Source organism: Tamandua tetradactyla, chromosome 6 (genome assembly GCF_023851605.1).
Source record: "Tamandua tetradactyla isolate mTamTet1 chromosome 6, mTamTet1.pri, whole genome shotgun sequence".
Taxonomy (NCBI): Eukaryota; Metazoa; Chordata; class Mammalia; order Pilosa; family Myrmecophagidae; genus Tamandua; species Tamandua tetradactyla.
The window spans coordinates 176684656-176710538 of NC_135332.1; the positions used below are offsets into that span (position 1 = coordinate 176684656).

A 25883-nucleotide genomic window follows, 5' to 3' on the forward strand; every position below is an offset into this window, starting at 1 on the left:
ACAGAGGAAAAATTACTGTAAATTCTGAACTAGCAAATGTAGAAGAAATGCATTGTTTTGGCTCTTAAGCGCATATAACACTTGTAATTACCCACTTAGCTAGTTTTCTGTCCACCATGATGTCTGTTCCTTGAGAATCGGATCATGTTTCCTTTATTTTGAAAATAATATCTGATTCCTAGTAATCAGATAAGTATTAGGTGCTCAATTGTTGCAGGCTAAACCAAATGTGAATTATCATACTTTCTAGAGCAACAGAATATCTCTAGTATGAGTCTTTAGAAGAGCTGCATAATTAATGTCAAAACAGGGAATTAAAATATTGTTTAGTCAGAGAATAGTATTGTGTCTCTACCATGCATTGGGCATGCATTTTGGGTAAGTAGGTGAGCAAGAATCGAGGCTGCTTAAGTCTCTTAAACCTCTCAGGACACCCTGTATCCCTCTGTGCTCCATCAGCAATCCCATATGCACTGACCCCATGGGTCTCAGCCTTCTTGCTTGAGGGGGTGCCTTGTTCCCCCTACTAGAGAGCAAGTGTCTTGAGGGCAGGCACCAAGTTTTAAACAGTCTTAGACCTGGTTCAGTTATTGCCAGTTGTATGCCCTCAAAATAATGAATGCTGGTTGAAAGTAAAAGTTGAGTTATTCTCTATGCAATTTTTTTTTACTCTCCTTTGCTTACCCAACTCCTTGGTCTATGTGGTGAAGTACAAAGTACATAGAGTTTAGAAGCTGGAAGACCCACTTTCTGAGCAAACCTCTGTACAAATACAGTTCCCTCATTTATACAAGATGATTAAAAATGGCACCCTGGTCATCTTTGAAAGAGACTAGGCCAACAGTTCTTTGCTTTGAAAATTGGTAAATAATGGGAAGATTCATGTATGCATCCTTCCTTTCCCAGATGAATTGAAACACTGAGTAATCAGATAACAGATGAAGGACTGTTTCCCTGTATAGATGTATTCCAAAAAATACATCAAAGAGGCATGGTCAAATTGGAATATCACCATTTTTCAACCACTAATGAATTAAGAATCTAATCATCGAGCAACAGTGGCTGCTAACAACACGAGAGACACGATGTACCCCTAGGTGAAGGGCATACCACATCCATGAGCTAGTCCCCTCACCACTATCCCTCAAATCTGAATCTTATTAAGCTTCTTTTCTACCAACGGGAAGGAAACACAGATGGCTGCGGGAAACATTAAACTCTGCCACAGGAATGCAGCCAGAAAAATTCCAACTGAGGGAACTCTACAGGACAAGGGCTCCAGTTTCCACAAGAACCAAACTTCAAAGGGGAGAGGGATAACTGGAGAGAGAACCTATACTTTAAAAGAAATCCAAAAGGCACATTACCACAAACCGGGCACAGCTGTACTTTATCGCTTACTGATGTGCACTGGGGATAAAACTACGAAGACACGTCCACAGGACGTGAGAGCCAGTCAGGGCCCAGGGAGGATCCCGGGGCAGCTAGCAAGCCTCTGTCTCTCTTCCTCCCTGCTCCTTACAAGGGTGTTTGCCTTTTAATAATTCCTCACATTACACATTTCTTTTACACTCTTTCCTATAATTGTGTTATTTTAATAGTGAAGGTGTTTTAAATGGCTGCCCTGCCTGCTTTGAGTGAGGATGAGGAGGCTGCAGCCACCAGTGCAGGGATCGCATGTCACTGTCACAGCCCCAGGAGCCAGAATGGCTCTTGGCACATGGTAAGAGTTAGATATGTCTTTACTGAATGGATGACTGGGCCTGCAGGGCTAAAAGCACACGTGAGGTAATAGTCTGATAACATTTACAAACTTGAGCAGAGTTCCTGAGGGGCTACAAGTTCCCAAGGCGTGGACGTCAGACCCCTGGGAGTTTAGTGTATACCGCAGATACCCTTCTTTACAAACACGTTCCCTGCTCCTCAGGGTTATATGCCAGGTGGGGGCCCCTGGGCAGTCAGGCTGCTCTTTGGCAGAGCAGTGACACCCAAAGAAGGGCAAGCCTTCCTGGCTTCACCTAAGTTGGGAGTCTGGGTGCATCTCTATCCAAGGGTGGACTTCAGAACTTTAAGTCCATAACCACCGTTCTACGTGGTGGAGCTCAGGAGCGGCAATCTGGCTGGAGGCCATTGCTGGGGGACTTGCCTTAAAGCCCTTTTGCAGAGCAACATGCAGTTTTCCTCGGATGATGTAAAACACTTGCTACAGCTTAGCAGCTTAGAACCACATGTGTTAACCTCACAGTTTCTCTGGTTTAGGAATATGGACACATCCTAACTAGGTCCTCTGCAAGACTCCATTCCAGGCATTAGCCAGGGCTGGGTTCTCATCTGAAGGCTCGAGTGGGGAAAAAGCTGCTTCCTAGTTCATCTGTTTTTTTGCTTAATTGGTTCCTTTGGTCCGTTGGATTGGGGACTTCCTTAACCAAGCATGTAAGTAAGAACTCAGCATGACTGACACCTCAATTGCAGCCTTGTCGAGGACTCAGTTAAGCCAATGATGATAACACATGCTAGATAATATATATGTGCTCTCTTAAGTTGCTAAATTTGTGCTAGTGTTACTTGCAGCACAGATAACTAATATACATATTATGGGGCAGGAATTAAAGCCAGCTGCCCCCAAACCTACATTATCAATAATTCACTAAGCAATCCTGAAAAGTTTCGCTTAATATCTCTATTTTAGAGATAAATCAACTGACACTTAAAGAAAGTAAGTAACTTTGCCAAATGAGTGAGGGGGGATGGAATTCGATTCCAGCTCTTTTTAGCTTATGATGCTGCCACTTCATAAACTTTTAAATGAGGCTTAACTGTCATAGATGCTTTGTCCACCTTCTTATCAACTTTAAACAACAGGGTTAGAATCAGTCCGTCAGCCAGCATTTATCCTCTCTGATGAACGCTGTCTTTTGTGTAATGAACCAGTGGTCCTGCTAGAAGAGGCATGAGCCAGCATTGACCTCATGCAAACCACAGTGCAGCTTCTTTAGGTCTGGAAGGCTGCCAGCAGAGGTGAGAAGGACTCACGGAGCCCACGTGCAGATACATCCCAAGGCAGCTGCTCTGGACTGACCTCAGGTGCTGCTGTGAGGCAAGGTCCTTCCTCCAGTAGAGAGGGAATCACGCTGCACATCTGCCCCAAAGCCAGCTCTTTCCCCATGAGACAAGGGCAACATGAATTTCATTTACTGAAGATCCAGGCAAACTTTGTGGGGACAGAAACTTCCTTATCTTTTCAAAGATTAAAAGCATTTTATGAAAACCATGGAGCTCAATTTTGCCTACTAAAGTCCCTACTAAAGTATTGCAAAATGACTTGAGGTGCCAGCATAAATTTGTTTGGGATCAAACTCCAACCTTTCCAGGAAGCAGGAGAGCCGGAGGTGTATACAGGAAACCTGTTAGAAAGTGAGCTAAGTCCTAGAACAGCACTTAGTACACAAACCAACAGCCGCCCAGCAGTTCTTCCCTGGCTGTCACCTGGCCTGGGGAAGAGACGATGAGCCCAAGAGAAAGCAATGGAAGTGGAAACAGAGAGACATCCTGCCCAGTTGGGCTCTTAGTTACAAGGGACAGAACCCAAACTGGCTTCCACCCAAAGAGAATTTATTGGCCTATATAAAGAAAACTCTGGGAGTAATTTTAATTTCAAATGTACTTGAATGGGTTTCAAACACTCAGAAAAACCCAGTTTCTTTTTTGAATCTCTCCTGTTCTGCCTTATGCTGTTCCATTCTCAGAAGGGATTTTCTTCCCATTTTTGCAAAAAGCTGAGCAGCTCCTGCTTTTGTCCTTTCAGGTTTAAGTCTAACGATAAGAGAGAGTCCATTTCCTTAATATCTTAATCAGAAGTTCTAGAATTGAGCCTCTTGGGTTCCTGTTGGCCTAATTTATAGCTGACGCCCATCCCTGAGCAAATTGGTAAGGGATACACTGATGGGCAAAGATCTATGTCACATACTTCAATCACAGCAGATAGAGTGGGTTTAAGGTCACCTAAAATATTTGGACTGAGAGTGGAGGAGAGTTTGATTTGCAATAGAAATTCAGGATTTACTGAAACAGGGTGAGTAAAGGCTGAGTTGACAAAACAACAGTCTATGTTCTCTAAAAATACCTAAATAAAGGTGATACATTTAACGATACCAGAGTATCGTTAAATGTAGAGGCTTTGGAATATGACATGTGGTTAATTTCCACCTACCCCAGAGGCTTGTGAGCATCAACTAGAGATACTGTGAGGAAAAGTGATTGTAAACAAGGTACCCCATGGATGCAGCTATCACTGTCACTTCAGCCTCTTCCTTGGAAAGGCATTGTCATCTCACTCCAGCAACTCTGTATAAACATGCGTGCAACACGGACATGGGGAACCCAAGCAATTCCCAATGGATGCTCTCTGGATAGAGCAGCAAAACGAAAGGCTTTCCCCCCAGTCAACTCTTCATCAATCCCCCTTCAAAGCAGTCCACAGGTGTGGTCTGAAAACCACCTTCCTTGACTCGCTTTGACTACTTATCAAAATGGCAAACATATAGGACATCCCAGACCTACCATTGTGCAAACCAAACTCAAATAGGACAGTTTCATAAAATGACTTTTTGCCATCATTGCTCTCAAAAATAAATACCAATTGTGGATGACTCCATTTATTTATTAGTATAATACTTTATACACACCAAATTTCAAGAAATAAAAATGTTATTTTGACACTATGATGGCAAGAAAAGACACTCATCAACTTTCTTCACACAAGAGTTTCTAGTCAGCGAACGTCACACAGAAGGAATTTGAAGGGCACACCACACTTACTTTGTGAATATGTACCCAGTGAGAGGGACATAGAAGAAAAGACTTCTACAACTCTTCAGTGGCTGTTTGATTACACAGTTTCCATGTGCTTCAAAGCAATGTGCTGTTGAGTCTCTATTTTGCCCTACAGGCATTTTCCCATGCTATAACTTTTATTTTTAGTGCAATTTGAGTGAAAGGTAAATCTGAACCCTGAAACATTTGAAAACATGGTGTAGAAAACAGTTCAAAAAAAGAATGTACCTTCCAGAAAAATGGCTCTCTTCTACCCCTGTCCATCACTCTTCAGCCCCATCACAAGTCACTCTCTACTCAAAACTCCTTTGGGGACAAGGGGTAATTTTTACATTGTATTTTATACAAATGGCAGTTATTTACCATCAAGTTAATATTGATTATATAAACTAGCTTTCGTTTTTTTTCAATTAAAGCAGGTAAGCAAGGGGCAGGTGTAGGGGGCAGGCCTAGGAATCTACATTGTTACAGTCTGCTAATGGAATGCTTTGATTTAAATTAATGTTTGAGAACCACTGCCTCAGGGAGAACTAGGGGAATATTTATTCCAGGCGATTTGTCCTTTATCATACTTCCCGGTCCGTTCCCTCTCAACTGCTAGAGTTTGCAGAAGAGCAAATTAATATCATTTTCCTGAGCATCTTACAATTAGGGAGGTAAAACCAAGATTTTAAAACAATTGCATAGCCAAATTAAAATGTTTTTGTGGATTCATCCATTTTCTCGCTCCCTGCCAATAAAGCAGTTGATTCCAAGTAGACTGTAAATTGGACAATTTCCGGAGATGCAGATTGAAGGCATTCATCAAAGGCACTCCTGAATGCTTGTCAAATTTTGGCAAACCTAGATCACAGAAAGGAGAAAAGAAATGCATAATACATTCAGATGCACAGGAAATGCGGATCTAATCAGTGCATGCCCGTGCGGGCATGATAAGCATGCGCTGGCACAACTAGGAAGAACACAAGTTCTTCAGTGGGGCCCCAACTTTGAGAAACCTTTTTTAATTCCTGAAGCAGAGCTCAGTGCTCTCCCTTTCCCTGGTGACCCCTCAGCCCAGCTTGGTGCTTGCTTAACTACCATCTCAAATTGTTTTCACACCCTAACGGAACCACTCCTACTCAAGCAAGGCTACCTGGGGTAGCTTATGGGTTGTTCACACACTTACTCCCTAAAGTTAATCCTTTCATTCACCAACTACATGAATATACATCCCTGCCTATAAGAGTAGAAAGAAAAGATGTTGACAAATACCCACTTTATTTTCTAGGAAGTCATAAAAGTGCAAAATGTCCACCCCCGACGCTAACACATCATTGGTATCACGGGATAACTTCGATGACCTTCATTTGAAAGAAACTCGGGCCAATGGTGAACAAGACAAAAGGACTCTGTACTCTACTCACAGATCTTAAATTTAATGAGGAAAGCAGTAGGATAAAAATTCCTTCATGGTGTGGAAAGAGACATGACTTGAGAATTACAAAGGGCCAAGGAATAGGTATCTAATCTAATCTACCTATACACAACACAGGGCAGACGTGGGAGGGGGTTCCAGGAAGGTGTGTGGAAGTGAATTCAGTGCTTGCCCTCTCCTCGCTTTGCTTTGCGTCACTGGTTGCTAGAGGAGACTTATGAGTCATTCTTGGCTCTTGGTGTTACTAACCATGTTTATGGTTTATTAGCTTCTGGGTAGGTTTGTATACACAGGGGAGGGCTACAAAATCTGTAATACACGGGCACAAAGATGTGAGCTCTAAAAGAAGGGCTTCAAGAAACGATACGGCAAATATATCCAATTTAATGAATATTTATGGCATACCTACTCTTTGCAAGCTTTAAGATGGATACAAAAATGACGTTAGTGGTCTCTGTTTTCAAAGGTCTCATTCGCCAGATTGTGTGTATGAGGCTGGATGGGCAGGAAAAAGGAAAAAATGGAGAGAGAATGAGGAAAATAATAGGTGAATTGATGAAAATAACCAAAAAGGGATCTTATCTATAAATGAGGTTGTAAATGAGAGTGTTTAGGAATGGAAATATTCTCCTGGTCTAATGTCTTTTAGGAGAGAATGAAAGAGGAGCTCCAAACAATGGACCGGGTCACCGAGGGAGGTGCTATGAAAGCACAGACCATGTAACCTCTGCCAGGAAGATGGCTGGTTCTTCCAGGAAGCCTCTCCTGCTCACACGACCTCCCTGCCTGTGTTCCCACAGCCTCAGTGCTTACCTGCCGTTTATGCTGCTGTTCCTCTAAGTAGACCCCGAAATCTTGAAGTCCAACATGTACCTGGGCTTTGTGGCCTCAGGTTCCCAGCCACAGTGACTGACTCACACTAGAGACTCCACAGATGCCTGCTGAGCTGAGCTGGCACCCAGCGCAGCAGAGCATCTACCTTAAGTTTGGTAGGTTTGGTGTTGCCAGTTTAGAGGTCAAGGGGTATAGGTGATGAAGGAATCATCTTTCCAGGTTCTCCTAGTTAATGTGTAAAGAATTACCAGGAGAGCTTGTTAAAACTGAAGTCCCCTCTGAAATTTTGATCCATTAAGTCTGAAGTAGGGTTTCAAAAATTTCTTTTTAAAATAATCTCCCAGGTTGATTCTAGAGCAGATTGTCCCCCAAGCCACGCTTTGAGAAACTCCCCTCTCATTACAGATATTCTCATCAAGAGGACACTTCAGTCTTTCCAAAGGAATGTACATGCTCACTTAAAAGCCAAAGAGAAGGGATTTATGCAAGTTGCCCAAGTGACAGCTCTATCTTAATAAGTGTTTACATTTCTGAAAGTCGGTTTTCAAAATGGCTCTTTGGCTCTTTCTGTTGGACATTAGCAGTTATCCCAGGACACTCAGCCATGATGCGTGAGTCATCTCAACCCATAGCGCTGGGCATATGTGCCAACCCATGGTTAACAGCACAGAACCAACACTTTAGGCCTCTGCATAAACACAGATGCCAACCTTTAGCAAGAGGGAGGCAAGGAGCCATTTTAGAAGAATTTTAAACAGCTGTCATTAATTTACCAGGATGTCTTGCATTACCCTAGGACCCAATTCTGTAACTATCAGGTTAAGAAATTCTTAGCTAGATCAATGGCCCCCTGATACCTGGGATGCCAGGAAATTATTAGGGGATGCGTCATTCAAATTGTCTGTAGATCAATATTGGCTAGAATGCTGAACAAAATAAATTTTCACTAAGCTCTTTTGGGGATTTCAGAATTAACACAAAGATTTCATAAACAGGGCAACGCAGCGTCAAGAGCAAAGGCCGATAAACTAATTTGAATTACAGACCTCAATCTCCAAGCTGTGGGAGTTGGCCTCTGGCAGCCCCGTTGAAGTGACTGTAATTAACGCGATCCATCTAGCCGGGGATGGTGTTTTGCAGACTGTTTGAAATTCTGCAGGCATCTCACCCAGACCCCACTCACTCTTTAAAATATGCTGCACCAGTGCAGTTAGCACACAGGGGGATCATTAAGTGAGTCGAGATGGTAGAGAAGCCATAGTTCGTGACTCTGATCGTTTCATAGGCAGTTTGCCAGCTATTTGGGGAACCATAAGATCAAGGTCTCTTGATAGGAGGTATTTATAAAACGCAATGCTATAAATTGAAAAAATCACTTTCAAGATGATTTAAAAGAACACATCTTTTCACATTATTTCCTAAGTCTTGCTGCCATAAAAATTAATTCTATCTATTTCTTTGCAAGATTTTAGGAAGCAGGAAGGTCTATTAGAGTTTATTGGTAACAGAAAGAATTTCCCAGGATGAACACTGAAGACCTTTCCTGTAGGTGGCCACTGCCATGTATCACTCAGCATAAACCATCCTCAGATACCAGATTATGGTCATGATGTTCAGACAATGATGGTAAAACATGCAACACTTACCAAGCAGAAGTGGTGGCCCTGAAATAGCTGACAAGGCTGAGAAACAACGATTTGACAACATCTTGGGTGAGAAAGAGAGATCATTTAAGAATTATTTCAAAATGACAAATATTGGAATGAAATACAGGAATAAGGGCAGTAATTTGGGAAATGGCTACTTACAAGCCATAGCTATCACCAATGAGCAAGTGAAGAAACTGGCCAATATTCCTTCCAGAAACCATCTGAAATAACAGCATTACTTGGGTTTAGCATACTGATTATGGATTTCCAATACATAAGATGCTCTTTGATATTTATATATACTTATAATTTCAACACTTACTGTAAATCTACAGTAAAGAAGATAGCATGTTATTGGTGAAATGATGACATACAGATGAATGGAACAGATAGAGAACCTAGAAATAGACCCGAGTAAATATAGTTAACTGATTTTTGACAGAGGTGCAAAAGCAATTCAATGCAGAAAGGATAGTCTTTCCAACAAACACTCTTGGAACAAATGAACACCCACATGCGAACGAACGAATCCAACTGCATTTCCAATGTGTGACATAGCCTCATTGAAGGAGGTGGGGGGAAAGGTGCTGCCCTAAGTGAGTTTCGAAAGGGGTGTTTCAACTGGAAACTGTAAGACTAAAGACAAACGGAACTGCACGTAGCACTGAGTGTAATCGGTAAGTTTGTTTCTCATGAGGGTTATGTGTGTCTGCTGGGCTTGCTGAAGGTGGGGAACTGGGGGCTGACTGGCGGGGAGGGAGGTTACAGGTAGACAAGGGGGCAAGGCTGGAATGAACCACCCGGTTGGAGATACAAGTATGAATCACATTTAGCTTAATACAGACACTGATGGGTAGAAACAGAGCTGATGGTAGATATGTCTGTCCACATGGATTAGTAGGCACACACGTGTTTTCAGCTTTGTGTGCTGAGAAAGTCTGCAAGCAATACCCCGATAGCAATGAGCATACCCTACACCCAGATCTGGGTTTCTAAAACTATTTTCCAATAAAAAGGGACCAGCACTCCTTGGAGAAATGCTGATTCTAGGGCTGGGGCAGATGTTACATGAGCCTGTAACATCTCAAAGCACAGAAAATAAGGAAGTGCTCACAGAACAAGGAAGGCATGTGAAAGGGTGACAGGGACCGAATGGAACGAGTGCCCAAGGGCCAAAAGATGGAACAATTTGAGGAATAAATAAATAAATAGTGTAGTATTGGGTTATAGCTCAAAATGACAAACAAATATCCATGAGTCCATACTGATACAAATAAACATTTAAGGAAATAAAAAAAGAGGAAAGAATAAAACTAAGAGGACAGCTAAGGCAGTCTAGTATCAAAACAGGAGCAGAGGTTTCCTGGGTGGATGTAAGGAGAAAGCCCCTCCAGGCCTGGGAAGAACATTTGCAAAGGCAGGGGCTAGGAGGACCCGGCTGGCGGGGCAGGGGCTGCCCGGGATCTGACGTTGCCGGTGCTCGGAAAGCGGAATGGACGAGAGGAGAGAGAGGAGGAGACTATTTGAAAGCTCTGTGCTAAAACCTGAAGGCTGACGGGGTCTTCTAAAGATCGCACTGGGGACTTGAGGAGGTTTACACAGGGGGGAAGGAAAATCTGTTAAGCATAAAATCTGTTAATGATCCAGTCTTAAGAAATACCTGAATCCGAGCCAGCGCTGAGGGACGCGGAGGTCTAGGCGAGCTCCTCCCCTAGGACCCCGCAGCAGTGTCGACTGTGTCAGTGCCTCCCGGACCCTGGGACCCTACGCTCTCTTTCAATGACAGGCATTTCATAATATCTCCTCCTATCCTGAAATTAACTTCATAAAAAATATACTTCACACTCATAACTACATAAATGAAGTATAATAAAGGAAAAGTAGAGAGAAAATCATTCCAAAGAAAATGATATACCAATAGGGATCATGAGACTAGAAGGCATACCTTAGTATTCATTGATTCAATGCATATACCTACTTATAATGAATAATTACAAATAATGGATATTTTGGAAATCTTTCTTATTGGTATAAGTCTATCATCCAGCCCTAGCACTCGCTTTCTCTTCCCAGCTCTACCTGATTCCATTGCATGGCCATACCTCACTTATTTATCCAGTCCTTTATTGGGCTGTTTCCATTTTCTTGTTATTACAAAAAAAAACACCAATGTGCAAGAAACCCAGAATAGCCAAAACAATTTTACAAAAGAGAATAAAGTTGAAGGACTCATACTGCCAATTTCAAAACTTAGTACAAAGCTACAGTAATCAGGAGAGTCTGGTACTGGCACAAGGGAGCAAGTTATCCACACATCTCATCACTCGTGATGTTCCCTCCACCCCACCTGGTCAAGATAGTGCTCGCCAGCTTCCTCAGTTGTAAACTGGGAACTTTTCCCTTGTTCCCAAACTCTATTCTTAGGACCCAACTCAGCTAGGACCCAAAAGCAGCTACAGCTCATACTAAAAAGCTTGGGGAGTTTAAGCTCCAGCCCCCTGAGGGGGAAGTATCTACATGAAGTACCCTAAGGGAAGCATTTCATTAGTAGTCCTGTGAAATAAAAGGAAGGGTTCTGGGATCAACTTACTCTGGGAAACACTAAGTTAAACAAAGTTAAAGTGTTTCTTCACTACAATACTTCACTGATCCTTTATTATGCTAACGCATATTATGATTCTCCAACTTGGGATATTCAGTGCAGAACTTGGCAAAATTTATTTGTAATCACAGAACCCTTTTCTCCTTTTGTCCCTCTGGTCCTATTGTACTCTAAAAATGCTTCTCAAGCCTCATAATCATCTGGAAAGCTTGTTTTACAAGACTGATTCTCACCAGATCTAAATTGGTATCTCAAGGGTTGGGATCTAGGACTTTGTATTTTTTAAATATCACTTCCACCAAGTGAGGCTGAGGTAGCTGACCCTCAAGAGATGCGACTCGAGAGCAGGCAGCGCCTGGCGACTAGAGAACAAGGACTGAGAGAACTGGGAACTGCCCAGTCTCCCTTGTTTCATTGATTCAACAAACATCGGTGGTGCCTGACACCCCAAGGGTAGGGCAGTGAGGGAGGCACACAATCTTAGGGGATTCACATTCTAGTAGGGAGCAATAGATCATTAACATGTAAACAGGTGAACAAATAATATGCCAGGTGGTGATCAGGGGTTTATTTGGGTTTAAATACATTTGCATTATATTGTCAGAGAAGGTCTCTCTGATGATTTGACATTTGAAGAAATTCCAGAAAGAAGTAAAAGCACACTTTTTGAGGTTGTCTTTAGAAGGCTGTACTGGGCAGGGTGAATTGCAAGTGCAAAGGCCCTGTGACAGCAGTGGGCTTGGCACAGAATGGACTTGATCGCTGAAGACGTGGGCAAGGAAAGGACAGAAAGACCGGGGAAGGACATACCAGACGGTGGGTAGATTAGAAACACACATATAATCATCCATGAGCAGTACATGTTCTGAGACACCAAGCGAGCTTCCCTGGAATGGAGAGTTCAAGATAGGATACAAAAATGCAATAGAAAGGTGGAATCCTTGGGGGACCCCAAGTCCCCTAGTGGGATTCCACATGCCCCTGAACCCCAAGCAGAGGTGTTTAAACCATATCGGTAATAGGAAGTCCTGAGGCTTTAAACTTAGGATGTTAGATGGTAAAATTGAATTTTAAGCAATATGTACTGGTTTTTGCATGTGTATGAAATGATGAGAAGAGAAGGTAATAAACAAAGGAGCATTTACCATGGGGAGAAAATGAACATATCCTAAGCACAGAGCTACCTAAGGCAAAGAATCCATCAATCAATTACAGCTTCTTTCATTATGAAATAATGCTGCATGAAAATAAAATCTGAATTACCTTGCACATGCAGAAATAATTAAGCACACAGCAAGCAGGATTGCTTGAAAAGAGACCTCATCCAACAAACTGGTTCCTAATGAGAAAAATAAAATAAATAAATTAGAAATCATGGTTGATTAAATAAACTTGGAACAACATCCTACAATTTAGGATACCTCGCGCGATAGATACCACTATCTAAGTTCTCTAGAGAAATGATGATATTTGTCCAAGGTCATTCCATTATGAGGTCACAGAGCCAAGATTTCAAAACCACTTCCAGCCAGAACATAAAGTTTTGCCTAAAATTGGGTAGAGAAAGAGAAGCCCAAGTAGGCCTCCTGGGAATTTCTAAAGGCCACAAAAAGACAACCTATGTGACGGACTATTTGTCATTGGCAAACTTTTTGCTGTCAGTAAAATCTTTCAGCGCTGCCCTGCCACATAGAAACAACTGCAAATCCATGCTACTGTACAATACCTACAGACCATAGTTATAAGCATAACAGTTAAAGCAGTCAGGACCTGAATTTTACCCTAATCACCTAAAAGAAATCCAAGCTGCTTAATGATTATCACATAAAGATTGAAAGGAAAGTATAAACAGACCTCAACTTAATTTTTCCCAAATTCTTCAGAAATTCAATTTTGCAACTGTTGTCTTAAACTTGGAATGGCTTCATGGTATGAATGTAGTTATTTTTGCCATGAATGAGGATTGGGTCAGCTCATAGAACCCATTTAGCCTCTAACATGGGGGAAAGATTGACATTCGGTAGCAGTAGGGAATGAAATCACTGCAAATGTAGAGAATTTCATGAATAGCACGGATTGAACAAATTATTGTGGGTTCAGTTGAACACTCAGCCATCCTTCTAAAATGTGTCTCTATTTTTAGGCTCCCTTGATTTCATGTGGAATTTGGAAACCATTCCAATGCAGAAATAACCCCACTTGAAAAACTGCAAAGATCACTAGACTTGGATGCTAAAGGTTTAAATTCAATTTATACAAAGATATAAGATGTATGATTTTGGGATAAGTTATTCCGATTCATCACTCAGTACTATTTACTTAGTACCTACTATGTTTAGTTCAAGTGTAACCTCCTTCGGGCAGTCTACCTGGATTCTTCCAACCTCCCCCTGACCCTTAGCTGCTCCTTCACTGTACTCTTATAATAATTCAGTCAGGTCTTCAGCTGAGCTCTTTTCACGCTGAATTTAAGTTGCTGTTTTATTTCTCTGTATATCCCACGTGGCTGCTCATTGCGAATAGTGGACATCATGTCTATTTACTGTTCTCTGGTGACAGTACCCATATTTTCCTTGGAGAATCTCCTCTCTCCTTGTCTTAGTCTGTGCTTTGGGGGGAATGACTGGCTTCCCCAATTTCTCTCCTGAAGAGCTATTTGGAGCTTCACACATTTATCAACAAAATGAGGGGTTTAATCATGGAAATGGGATCCTTCCCCCAAATGAATTAAACTCAATCTGAGCACCTTGCAATAACTCTATAATGATATCATCTCTTTCTACTGAACTGACAACTGGGAAGTATAGGCACAGGGGAATTTATACACTGGAGAACAGCATGCAGAGAGAGATGGTCTATTAAAGAGAAAAGCGACACGGAAAAGGAGACACCAAATGATTGAAACTGACAAAATCCTGGTGACTTTTTGAATCCTTGGATCCACCCATGCTTTTTGGTAAAACATTTTATTTTGAAATACTTTCAAGCTTACCAGACAGTAACACAAATAATACAAACCCCATATAGAGATTCCAACATACTCCTACCCTCCCCAGATACTTATATTCACCAATTTAACATTTTGCCATCTACATAATTTATCTATCTATCTGTCTGTCTATCTATCTATCAATCACCTTTCTATCCATCCAGCCATCCATCCTCTTATCTACCCATCTAATCCGTCTATTTGCCAATCCATTTTCTGGACACTTGAACATAGGCGGTGCACGTCAGGCTTTTAGAACACTTAATGCTGCCATGTACTTTCCTAAGAACAAGAATGCTACTTATGTAACCACCTCAAGTGCAGTTATCAAGTTCAAGAAATTTAACATTAATATAAAACTTACACATTGTAGTATGCTTCCACTGAATGTAACAAAGGCATTATGCCAAAACTAAATGTCAACAAGCTGGGGGAATGGGGGAGGCCTTTGGATTCTTTGCAGAATATACAGCTTATAGTATATATCTAAATTTTTTCATCGGTCCCAGTAATGTCTCATTGAGCTCGTTCTTCTCCCTTGCTAGGTCTCATCCAGAATCATGCATTGCATTTAATTGCCATTATTTCTTTAGTGGCTCTTTGTTTGGTTTCAATTGTGGAAACATATATGCAACAGGACTTTCCCATCTCAAGCGTATCGTTCGTGGGGATTCATTACCTTCACTGTGTCGGGGTACCCTCGAAAACTTTCATTACTAAAACCTTCTCATCTCCCCCACAGATCCCTATACCTGTCATGCATAACTTCCCATTTCCCTGCCCCTGGCAGTCTGTTCTCTAATTTCCATCTCAAAGAGCTTACACATTCTCTGATATTTTCTTAGTAGTTACCATTTAACATCCTAAATCTATAACAATTTCATTTGCTTCAATAACTTAATTTCAATAGTTCCCACATGCTATTTTCCTATACTCCTCCATCCCCCCAATTTTATGTTGTTCTTGTCACGAATTGCACGTTCATACATTACAAGTCCCCAGTTACTAATTCATTGTTATATTTTATGCATTTGCCTCTTAAAGATACTGTAGGAAGAAAAATGGAGCTACAAACCAAAAATATTAATAAGACTGGCATTTATATTTACCCACGTCATTATCTTTGCAGGAGATCTTTATGTCTTCATGCAGCCTCATGTCTATTGTCTTTCGTTCCAATCTGAAATCTTTTTAGCGTCTCTTATCCGGGCCAGCCGAGTAGCAACAAACTCCCTAAGCTTTTATTTATCTGGGAATGTCTTAATCTCTCCATCATATTTGAAAACAATTTTGCTGGATATAGAATTCCTGGGTAGCAGTTTGTGTGTGTAGATGTTTAAATATGTCACCCCACTGTCCTCTTGACCCCATAGTTTTCAATGAGAAATTGAATGGAATCTTATCGAGGCTCCCTTGTAGGTGACACATTGTTCCTCTCTTGTGGCTTTCAGAATTTTCTCTTTATCTTTGGCATTTGACTGTTTGAATTTAATATGCCAGCATGGGTCTATATGGGTTTATGCTTTTTAGAGTTCGCTGAGCATCTTGCACATTTATATTCTGTCCTTTGTTAAATTTGGGAAGTTTTCAGCCATTACTTCTTAGAATATTCAGTCTCTTTCTCTCTCCTTCTTCTGGGATTCCTACAATGTGCATATTGCATACTTGATGGTATCTCAAAAGTTCCTGAGGCTCTGTTCACTTTCCTTCATTCTTTTTGCTCCTCAGACTGGATAATTTCAATTGTCTTTTTTTCAAGTTCACTAATTCTTCTACCAGCCACAATCTGCTATAGAACCCTGTTAGGGAATTTTAAATTTCTGTTACTGTTGTCTTCAGCTCTGTTTGGTTCCATTTCATAATTTCCATCACTTTATTTGTGCTGGTTTTACCCCAGAAAAGCATGCATGTTCTTCTAACCCAATCTTGTGGGTGTAGACCTGTCATGGATAGAACCTCTTGATTAGGTTGTTTCCATGGAGATGTGACCCTGCCCATTCAAGGTGTGTCTTAATTAGCTTACTGGAATCCTTTAAAGGGAGAACGTTTTGGAGAAAGCTCAGAAACAGACGTTTGGAGATGCATGCAAAGATGCCCCAGATGCTAAGCTTTTGCTCTATGAAAGGACCCAGAGACACTCCTAGGGAGAGAACACCACTAGAATCAGAAGGTGAAACCGGAAGCCAGGAGAGAAGGACAACCGTGATGGTTGGGTGCTGGTGTCAGCTTTGCCAGGCAATGTGCCCAGTTGCCTGATCAGGCAAGCACTGATCATTGCTGCAGGGATATTTCATGGCTGGTTGATAAATTGGAAGGCTGGTTTATTAAATCATCAGTCAGTTGATTGAAGCTGTGGCTGATTACATCTGCAATCAATAAGGGTGTGTCTCTCACAAATGAAATAATCCAATCAGTTGAGGGCTAGTGAAGAAGAGAGACTTTTTCACTGCCTCTTCAGCCAGCAAGCCCTTCTTGTGGAGTTCCTCAAGGCCTTTCATTGGAGCTACCAGCTTCACAACCTGTCCTACGGATTGTGGACTCTTCCATTCCCACAGTTGGATAAGACACCTTTATATAAATCTCATACTTACAGATCTCTCCTGTTGGTTCTGTTTCTCTAGAAAATCCTGACTAATCCAACAATAAACGTCACCATGTGCCTTCCCATGTGAAAAAGAAACCCTTGATGCAATCAGCCTTTCTTTAGCATCAAGGTATCTTTCTCTGGATGCCTAATTCAGATATTTTTCATGGGCTTAGAACTGTAAATTTGTAACTTAATAAATCCCCTTTGAAAAAGCCAATCCATTTATGATTTATTGCACTCTGGCAGCTTTAGCAAACTGAAACACCATTGATACTCTCTTTGTGTTCATTTATCATTTTCTTGATTTCCTTTAGTTCTATGCTCATGTTTTCTTTTAGCTCTTTGCTCACATTTAGGACCATTTTTTAAAAGTCTTTGTCTGGTATGTCCTGGGTCCAGACCGTCATGGCAGTTTCTAGTGTTTTAATCATCCGTTTTGCTTGGGCCATTGCAACTTCTCTCTTTGTGTGTTTGGAACCTTTTGTTGAAACCTGCAAAGTTTTATATTTTAATGTATTTTTGCTGGAATTAAGACTCTGAGACAAATGTTCCTTAAGTGTGCATCTACTAGGCTATAACAGAGCTTTCACTACCAGGAGTTAACAAGAAGGATAAGGAGAAAGAAAAGGAAGAGGAGGGGACGGGAAAGGAGAGGGAGAAGTAGAAGGAGACACCTTCCCCAGTCTGCACACTGACCTGTGCAAGTGCTTATCTTCATAGACTGGCCATGCAGTGAGTTTAGAGAAAAGCTCCAGGCCAGGAGCCTCCCTAATACTTTCGTGCACTTGTGTTTTATCTTGGGTATGCATGTGCAGCCCAGGAATTCCTCCAATACACAATTCTAAATGTCCCCCTTCCCTAGGAAATAGTCTTCTCACAGTCCTGGGCACTGCACTGTGTGTCCTCCAATAAGGAACCCCCTGCCCCGGGCAGCGTGGTGTGAGCACTTTCCCACCGCGTTCCACAGGACTGCTCGGAGAGCCTACTGGCCACAAGTCCCTCAGCCACCACCAGACACACTGGGCGGGGCACACATGTTCCCAGTACACGCAAACAGGTTGCTCTGCTTTCCCTAGAACCAGGACCAGGGACCCGCTCTGGACATGTGGCCAGCTCTGTGCCCAGGCAGTGAGGGGTGGGGAGAGGCCGGCTGGGATGCCACGCGGTCCTACCACTTTTAAGCAGCATTTTTCTTGATTTGGCACTTGCTCTTGGTACTATAATTCTTTAGCTGTTTTCTGGAGCTGTGAGAAAGCTGTTTCTGCCACTTTTTGCTGGTTAATTAAAGCTTCTGTGTCAGGAAATACCCTTTATCTTTTGACATTTCCTTGCCAGGGTCATGGCGTGAATGGATGCTTTTTTCTTTCTTTTTTTCCCCTTATAATGGACTATATAAATTTCCAAGTAAGTATGAAGAGAAAAACGATCACTACCCATTTTCATCAAAGTCTGACATTTTGCCTATGTCTTTGGGCTTTTAAAAAATAAAACCCTGCAGGTACTGTCCTTCTGATGCCTCTCGGGTCACACCCCAAGGGCCCCGCCTCCCCCGCTGTACGTCAGCTGGCTCCGCCCAGCGACCCGGCTGCTCCCAGCGACCCGGCTGCTCCCTCCTAGCACAGGTTGATACCAGTTCCCAGATGACATTAGTCATCTCTAAGTCATCCCCAAGCCCGGAAAGCAAGAATTTCTTGGGTGTGGCAAAGAGGAAAAAAAAAAAACAGCTCTGAACTCACTTGAACGATCCCAAATGGTCTCTTGAAAATGTTGAGATGCCGTCAAGTGGGTCTGAGGAGATGAGCCAGGGGAGCTTTCTCTGGGCGGCTCAGGTATCATGTGGCTGGAAAAAGAGGATTCTGCAGACTCCACATTCTGCTTCCCAGGCTCCCAGTCATCAGGCAGAGAAGGACAGACAAAATCTCCTCCTGGAAGGCAGAAGGGCGCCTGTGTTCAGTGGGTGACGGCTCACGAGGATGGTGACAGTAATACGATGTTGGAGTGGGATGGGAGAGAGGTGCCTGAATGGCATGGCATTTCAGTTTGTCCTCATCTTGAAGGCTGAATGAGGGAGGATATACAGTATAGAGGAGCAAAGACCAGACGCGTGAAAGTTTGGAAAATGAAGCCTACTCCAGTGTGCTTAGACCAAGGGACAAGGGGAAGCCAGTGGAAGATGAAGCTGGGAAACTACAATGAGAACAGATCAGAGAAGGCACTGAATTCTCTGAGGAGGAGTTTGGACTTTATGCTGCAGGCAATGAGGAGCCATGGAAGGCTTCTGAGGGAGAGTGACACTATACAAACACTTCTGTGAAACTCTATAGACAAAATAATGCATGCTTTGAATCTATGATAACATCTACAGTATCCTTGGAAGGAAGTCATGAAGTATAGCCTAAGATCTAGCTATGAGCTAGCTTCTGGGGTACAATGATAAATTAGAAAGATGTCTCTATCCTTATGACACTTGCATTCTGGTTGGGGAGATGAGGAAATCCTCTTCCTATAAATATTTGAAGTACTGGATAATATATAACAAGCATCCACTTACATATATGGCATAGCTCAAAAAAAGAGAAGTATTTCCAGAGGCCAGATCCCTGGGACATGGTTCTGGCTATACTGCTAGCTATAGTCAAATGATGCCAGGCCCCACGGATTACACTCAGGAGCAAAGATGTACTCTGTGGGCATTTTGGATCCATCAAATAATTCCGAGCACGAATGTAACACGGTAAGATTTGTGTGTTATAAAGTTAATTGAAGTGAACAATTTGAGAGATGGCTAGTCCCCGATTCCAGGAGCTGTAAGTGACTGTGAATGCCATGACACACCTGCAGTCCTCATCAAGCACGGTCCTCAACTGGGGGGAATTTTTCCCTCCAGGGAACATTGGCGATGTCTGGAAACATCTTGTTTGTCACAATTGGAGTTGGGGGGGGGATGCTACTAGCATCCAGTGGGTTGAGTCCAGGGATGTTCTCACGATGCAAAGAACAGAGCCCTATAATAGAGAACTATCGAGCCCCCAAATGCCAATAACTTCAAGTTTGAGAAAGCCTGTCACAAAGAGAGGAGACCCAGGATGCATAAGGTATTCTGAGCGTTAGACTTCTTTCTGCAACTCTGCTAAGTGCTTAAAAGTGAGGAGCATCTGTCTGTTTTCTCCTGGAGCTGTTACTCTCACCAAAACACTGTTATCTGTCTTCTCATGGCAAATCTAAATTCATAATTACGTAATGAATATATAGCTATAGACCATATGATGTGTCAGTTGTTTGATTACTCCTTTAGTGTTTGTCTCCCTTACTAGACCATAAGCTCCTTGAGGACAAAGCCACCCCACCTGCCCAGTCCCCAGCAGTTAGCACTGAACTTATATCAGTATTCCATAATATATGTCAATGACTGGAAAGTGGTGATGAGATCAGGGAAGTTGAGATGTGTGAAATTACTGTTCCCCAAATCCAACTTGGACCTGTTACAACAAGGCTACAAAAACCATAGGGATAATGGGCGAATCCCCATCCCTCAGGTTGGCCAAGCCAACCTGAGGTCGAGGCTTCAAGCAGGGAGAATGGTTTCCTTCTGCCCGGCTGACTCCGCCTGCGGCTGCCTGGCCCCCTCCTCAGCCTGGACTCTGAGCCAGGGAGTCTCGGGACCCGGGAAACCCTGAAGCCCCGCAGCTTCCCTTCCACCATCCCACCTCCAGCCTTCAGCCCCTGGGCGGCATCACTGCTGGTTGCACAGGGAAAGGAAGCGGTGGAGGGTGAAACACACAGACCGGCTGGTAATGCCCAGGCCACGGAGGAGACCCTGGATTGCTCCAGAGCAGGCGAGGTGATCAAGTTACTGTGTTAGATTCAGTTGTCAGCTTGGCCAGGTGAGCATACCTAGTCTTGTTGCTGCAGACATAAGCCAACAGTACGTGAACCTCATCTGTTGCCAATTACATCTGCAGTCAGTTAGGAGACGTGTCTGCTACAATGAGTGATGTTGACTTAATTGGCTAGTGCTTAAATGAGAGAACACAATGTAGCACAGCCTAAGCAGCTCGGCATTCCTCATCTCAGCACTAGCAGCTCAGCCCAGGCCTTTGGAGATGCAGAAAGAAGTCACCCCGGGGAAAGTTGTTGGAACCCAAGGGCCTGGAGAGAAGACCAGCAGAGACCATCTTGTGCCTTCCACGTAAGAAAGAGCCTCAGTGGAAAGTTAGCTGCCTTTCCTCTGAAGAACCAACAAAATAAATCCCCTTTTATTAAAAGCCAATCCGTCTCTGGTATGTTGCATTCCGGCAGCTAGCAAACTAGAACAGTTACCCTGGGAATGAGAAAGAGCTGGGGCCTTCGTGGCCGGTTGTGTTTTCACGAGTGGGGAGATTGTGACAGTAACCATATCCCAGCTCAGTGCCCAAGGCCATTCTGTGGAACTTATAGTTTTGTTGTTGAGAGTTAGAGGAAATTAAAAATGTATCTTATTTAGAGTCTGGGAAATTGTCTACAGAATTTTCTAAAAGAAGAGATAGCATTAAGCAAGAGAATCACAAAATTTTTAACATTATAAATGGTGGGCAAGTTGCTTCATGTTCAAAAAGACATGATTTGCCCTCAATTCACACCATTCCTAGCTGACATTTTTTTTTCTCCAACCTAATGCAGAAAACATTACAGGAATAGCTCTAGCTGTATTATAATTAAAGATACTAATTTCATTCTGATTCTCCAGATTTATTTAATTGAATATAGTTTACTTCTGTCTTTAAAAAAGGATAGTTTTGTTTCTTCTAAGCATAATATTTCGATAGCCTTGCATGTGAAACGGGCATTAGTATTTGCTATGGAGGGCAGCACCAAGCCACATACAGATGGTGCCACCAAAGGTATTTAAGGGAGCAGCACTGGACTCGAGAGGAAAGAGCAGATCTCCAGCTTGGGAAGCTTGCCTGAAACCATCTTGGTTTTCACAGGACTGGCAGCGACAGTTCAGTCCTCCCTGCGTGGATGCTCTTTTGCTATGACTCATGGGCTCTGACAACTCATCCTGAATTGCTGTATTGGGGTCTGAGTAGCTGCAAAATGCGACAGCTAAAGGATGAATTGTGACTAATGAGGAAAGGTATCTCAACACAGCTGGGGAAGGGGTGAGCTAAGGACAAAAAAAAAAAAGGCACCAAAAACATCTTTTTAGCCTGAAAAATGAAGCAAGAGAAAATCAGGGAAGTAATTTTTGATTGCTTCCATTGCACAGAGAGAAAGCAGTAAAACAATTTAATTTTGGATTCTTCTTGATTCTTCTAACTAGGCAACATTTCCAGGAAAAAAAAAAACAAAAACAAAAACTGCTGATAAAAGTCACAAGACCTTGGGTAAATCTGGAAAACAAGTCTGGGGAAAACTTGATTACAGTTGACAGCAAGGATGAAATTACTGTTGACTAATTACTGATTTTGGAGGGGGGTGAAGGTGGTTTGATATGTTATATTTAGAAGATATTTGGAAACCATGAGAATTTTAATAGGACACTTCATTTTTTTTGTGCAGCACTGCTGTGGTCAAATTGTTTTAAAACTGTTTGGACAAAAAAAATTGTTTGGACATATTTTGAAGAGGTGATTATGAGAAAATTAGATGTTAACTTCGAAATACATGTAACACTGACCTTTATGGTAGTCATTCCCAAACTCTATTCAGTCAAGTATCATTTTCCTGATTTTTGTCATATTTCAGAGCAAACTTATATTAACCACATAATATTTTCTTAAAATACCTCATTTTAGAATTACTTTAAAGGAAATTCATAGCAATAACTTGGGTGCCCTAAAAAGAAAGTAAATGTAAAAATAAATGCAGTGAAAAGACCTTATTAAATTTGCGCTGTGGTAGCAGAAAGCTCAGAGGCTGCTCTCACTCTGTTAAAACAAGACAGTGTAGCAAGCGTTAGACAGTCTTAAAGCTATAGACATGCCAAACTGAGCCATTCTTGGTTGTCACAGAAGAATTCTGAAAGTAAAGGAGGAGATGTCAAGCTTCTTTCTCATTGTGTGATTCCATGTTCACTCCTACTGAATACTTAGAAAAATCTCCTGCCCTCCTCACACTTTGGGAAACACTGATCAGAAGTGAGACTTCCCCCAGAAAGCCGGGCTAGAAACAAGGGTTGGGAACCTCAAAAAGGCATGTGATGGGTCAACATAAGCAGGACATTTCCATAGCAGCATTAGCCAGTGAGAGGGACAATCAACCTTAAAAAGTAATGCTAGTCCAGGGTACGTGGGGGGGTCAGTGGTAGAATGCTCGCCCTCCATGCGGAGACCCGGGTTTGATTCCCGGACCATGTAACCCCCACAAAAAAAGTAATGCTAGTTCCCAAACAGGCAAGGCCATAGAGACAGAAAGTAGGTTCGTGGTTGCCAGGGACTGGGGGGAAAGGAATGGGCACGACTACTAACGAGTATGGGGTTTCCTTGGGGGTGATGAAAATGTTCTGGAATTAGCGTTGATGGTTGTACCACCTCCTGGATATTCTGAAAATCACTGAATTGTACATGTTAAAATGACAAATTTTATGGCATGTGAATTATATCTCACTTTTTAAAAAGTCATGGGAATGCCTTATTATCGCAGGTATTTGTGCCAATCTCAGTGACACTGGGGGTCAGAGTGATGACCTCCATGTTGCTTTCCAAATCTAAGATCCCATACACAGCTTTTCTGCTAGACACTTCTAGGCTACAGGATACTTGAACTGACCTCTTCGTCAAGCTCACACTGCGAGCCATTTCCTCAACTTCTCTTTTTCCATGACACCGTGTTCTGCAGTTTTCCCCTGAGAAGTCTTAGCCTCTCCCTGGGTGTACTGTAATGGTGGAGAGCACATGCTCAAGACTCCTGGGCTAAAATCCAGCCGTGCTGCTCACAAGCTGTTTGCCCCTCCCCCAAAAGATATCTAATCTGCCTTGGTTTCCCCTCTATAAAATAGGGTTAGGCTAGGAATGCTCCTGGAGGCTGTGGAGGGAAGCAATGGTGGAGCAGGTGTGGACGGCTGGGAAGCTGCTGGGCCGTATACTCTGTGATCGTGGATAATGACCGGTGGGGCCTCCAGAATGCCTTTCCTCACTCTCCCTCTGCTCATTTACTTGCTTTCCATAGGTGACTCTGTTATCCGGAAGTCCTCTCCCACCCTTCAGCTCGGTGCCTCTGTTATCCAGAAGTCCTCTACCACCCTGCAGCTCAGTGTCCAAATCAATATCTCTAGATCATTCCCTCCTTCTGAGCTCCTTTCTCACATTTCCAAACCTCTACTGGCTCCTTCCGTTTCCCACAGTTACCTCTAATTCAACCCATATGAAGTAGAATTCATTATCTCTTTTCCCGACCCCAAAATCTGTTCTTTTTATCCCCCCACCCCCATTTTAGAGCTAATATATATTAAGCAGAACACTAGTCCCTTTGCTGATAGGTATTCTTCATGAATTATTGCATTTCATTATCACAACAGTCCTGTAAGGTAGCTGTGATTATTTTCCTTCTTTCATAGATGAGGAAACAGGGGTCAAAGAAGTTAATTAACTTTCCCAAGGTGGGAAAAGGTGGTTCCAGGTCCACCCAGCTTTAAAGTGCACTGTCCTCATGAACCTGCCATAATGTCCACCTCATTGTGGTGACTGGCAGAATTCTTCCTGCCATCCCCCAAATTAAATGCATCATTTTTCTTTGATTCTATCCATCTTCTCATCAATCTGTCACCAAGGTGCCAATTCTACCTTGAAAATATTCCTTAAATCTCTTCCCGCCTCTCTGTCCAGAGTCATTTCTTTAGTGTGCTTATTGGTTTTCATTGCCTTTGAATTACATCTTGGTATTCTCCAGCCAATCCTCACTTCATTTTTGCTGCAGCAATAATCATTAAAAATCCAAATCTGATTGTGTCATCACCCTGCTTAAAATCCTTCAAAAGGATCCTTGATTGGTTAGATAAAATCCACATTCAGCATGGCATGGTAGATTCCTCCACAGTCTGTTTTTCCAGGTTCCTCCCCACTGCCCCTTTCTCTTTCCCCTCTCTCTGTCTTGCTCATACCTCCTTGCTATTGTGAGGAATGAGAATACATTCAATTTAATCAATAGTTTGTTCATTTAAATAATTGTTTCTTCACTTAAGCTCTTACTCTGTTTTTAGGGCTAATTTAGTATTAAACACACACTCAGCAATGAGTGCACACACAAACTTGTGAAATATTAATTGTATTGTGCCAATGTCAATTTCCTGGTGTGGGTGGTATACAATAGTTGCACAGTTTTGTTACTGGTGAGGGAAGCTGGATGAAGGCTATGTAGGACTTCTCTACTATTTTTGCAGCTTCCTGAGAATCTATTATTACTTCCAAAAATAATAATAACCTAAAGTAGTATTTGAGTTCTCCGCCCAGGAAGCAGGTTGAAAAGAAATCATACGTATATAAGTCCTGTACATTCAAATTGCTGTTTTCTTTTATGATGTGACTCCTCTTGTTTGCACTTTGGACCTGGGCCATGCTGCTTTTACTGTGGACAGGAAAGCAAATCCTCCACTGGCAGTAGAGCAACATCTGTGCTTTCAAATAAGACAGGCCTAAGAGGAATTCCAACTCTGCTGTTGATAAAGTAAAGAACTTGGGTACGTTATTTCATCTCAGTGTCTTCCTATTTCTACAATTAAGATTATATGACCTAGGTGAGCCACGGTGGCTCAGCAGGCAGAGTTCTCGCCAGCCAGGCTGGAGACCCGGGTTCATTTCCTGATGCCTGCCCATGCAAAAAAAAAAAAAAAAGATTATATGACCTTGTTCCTAAGGCTTTATGGGAGATTTAAGCAAGATTTTATATGCAATAAGTGCTTGTCATATAATAAGCACCCTTGATTCCTCTGTTCCTCTCACAGCCCACAGTTTACCCATCAGCAATTCCTGTTGGTATTGCCTTTGAAATGTATC

The 25883-nt window shown here is 42.4% G+C and overlaps 1 protein-coding gene across 14 annotated transcripts in view; it reads right to left on the bottom strand.

Moving 5' to 3' along the window:
* The window catches only part of TMEM71 (transmembrane protein 71), a 45389-nt gene that overhangs the window by 4307 nt on the left and 15199 nt on the right, over positions 1-25883 (bottom strand). For 7 of the 14 annotated variants that reach the window (XM_077167716.1, XM_077167722.1, XM_077167718.1 and 4 more), the window contains 6 exons: positions 18648-18836; positions 12599-12674; positions 8893-8954; positions 8731-8791; positions 6660-6745; positions 5-5676 (listed from right to left, as the gene is read on the bottom strand). In XM_077167716.1, coding sequence (XP_077023831.1) covers positions 5504-5676; positions 6660-6745; positions 8731-8791; positions 8893-8954; positions 12599-12674; positions 18648-18836 — 647 coding nt within the window. In that variant the 3' untranslated portion in view covers positions 5-5503. The other 7 variants (XM_077167725.1, XM_077167724.1, XR_013178539.1 and 4 more) reach the window with 5 other exon arrangements.